The sequence below is a fragment of the Bidens hawaiensis genome, unplaced genomic scaffold (genome assembly GCF_021521415.1).
Source record: "Bidens hawaiensis isolate Kalapana, Puna unplaced genomic scaffold, B.hawaiensis_p1.1 tig00002735_1, whole genome shotgun sequence".
Taxonomy (NCBI): Eukaryota; Viridiplantae; Streptophyta; class Magnoliopsida; order Asterales; family Asteraceae; genus Bidens; species Bidens hawaiensis.
This window is the reverse complement of record NW_027491147.1, coordinates 2,346,951-2,348,368: the sequence shown is the minus strand read 5'-3', so window position 1 is coordinate 2,348,368 and position 1,418 is coordinate 2,346,951. Positions and strand designations below refer to the sequence as shown.

General features: G+C 38.5%; 1 protein-coding gene across 1 annotated transcript; it reads left to right on the top strand.

The window, feature by feature from the left end:
- The first annotated feature begins 293 nt into the window (after window positions 1-293).
- On the top strand, window positions 294-1,418 carry LOC143620923 (protein FAR-RED IMPAIRED RESPONSE 1-like). The gene is made up of 2 exons (XM_077092493.1): window positions 294-753; window positions 838-1,418. Exons 1-2 carry the CDS (start codon window positions 294-296, stop codon window positions 1,416-1,418), a joined length of 1,041 nt encoding a protein of 346 aa, XP_076948608.1.

Below are 1,418 nucleotides of genomic sequence, written 5' to 3'. Positions count from 1 at the left end.
CTTTTTAATATATATTATTTTGAATATATATTGTTTTGTTTTATCATATATAAAAAATATATATTCTGTAAGATTTAATAAGAATATTATTTATAATATCATTTTATTATAATAATTTTATTATAATTATGATGTTTAATAAGAATATTTGTAATATTTATTAATTTTTTGTTAAACCCAACGTAGGTACTTGAAACTTTCTTCAAACCCATGGGTTTACCTTTTACACATGGGAGAACCCTTCCACCAATAGGACGGAGAATGTTTTCTTTTGTCACGAGAAGTCGCATACCATGTGGCGTGCTTTCCCAAATTTGTTGTTGATTGACACGACGTACAACACCAACATGTACAAGTGGCCGTTCGTTCAGTTTGTTGGTGTGACGTCGACATCAAAGTCTTTCTGTATTGCGCACACAGTTATCTTTAAGGAGCAAGAGTGTAACTTCACATGGGCCCTGGAACGACTTAAAGACATGCTCGTCGATTGTAGGGAGCCGCGTGTCATCCTGACTGACAAGGACCAAGCCTTGATGAAATCCTGTGAAATAGTCTTTCCCAATGCTACCAAAAACCTTTGTAGGTGGCACATCATGCAGAACAAACAGAGAAAACATAAGAGTCTTTTTCAGACAGATATCTTTGAATCCTTCAATTACTGGTGGAAAGTATTGTACAATTCGCCAACAAAAGCTATGTTCGACTACGACTGCGGTCAAATGGAAGCAACGTTAGCCGGACACGGCAGACGTGGTAAGTCTTTGTCCTGTATGTACACATGATTTTAGATTCTAGATGTACATTGCCTAAATTGTTTTTTTTATTATTTGTTTGTAGAGGCTTGGTATTATATTCGTGACAACTGGTTGGTACCCTACAAAAAGAAGTTCGTGTCCTGCTGGATTGATGACAAACTAAAATTCGGCAAGCATACAACAAACAGAGTAGAGGGCCAGCACGCAAACTTGAAGAGATACCTTACGGGGTCGAACAATTCGCTAGACTCTATTACGGCGTTTTCCCTTGAAGTCGTGAATTCCCAAATGGAAGAAATCAGTACGACCCTTGAAGACTCCCGTGTTAGGATCAAGAAGTACCATCAGTTGACTTTGTTTGAAAAGCTACATAACAGGGTGTCACTTTTTGCTATCGCTAAACTTGACAAAGAGCTGACTTTGCTTGACACATTGCAAGATATTGGGGTGGAGTGCGACCACCGGTTACAAACATCATGGGGCTTGTCGTGTGCTTGTAAGCTTAACTGGTACACTATTAACAATATACGCATTCCATTAAAAGACATAGACCCCTTTTGGAGGAAGCTCGATTTCAGTCCGGCGTCTGTTCAACACGAAGAACCAGACTATGAAGCGGAACTGGAAGATGTGAAAAAACAAGTTCTAGGACTAAACAACTGA

Bases quoted from the DNA above. Each gene is read 5' to 3' on its own strand.
- LOC143620923 (XM_077092493.1), top strand. From the start codon at position 294: ATGTGGCGTGCTTTCCCAAATTTGTTGTTGATTGACACGACGTACAAC. The intron at 754-837 runs GTAAGTCTTTGT...ATTTGTTTGTAG, and splicing joins AGCCGGACACGGCAGACGTG to AGGCTTGGTATTATATTCGT.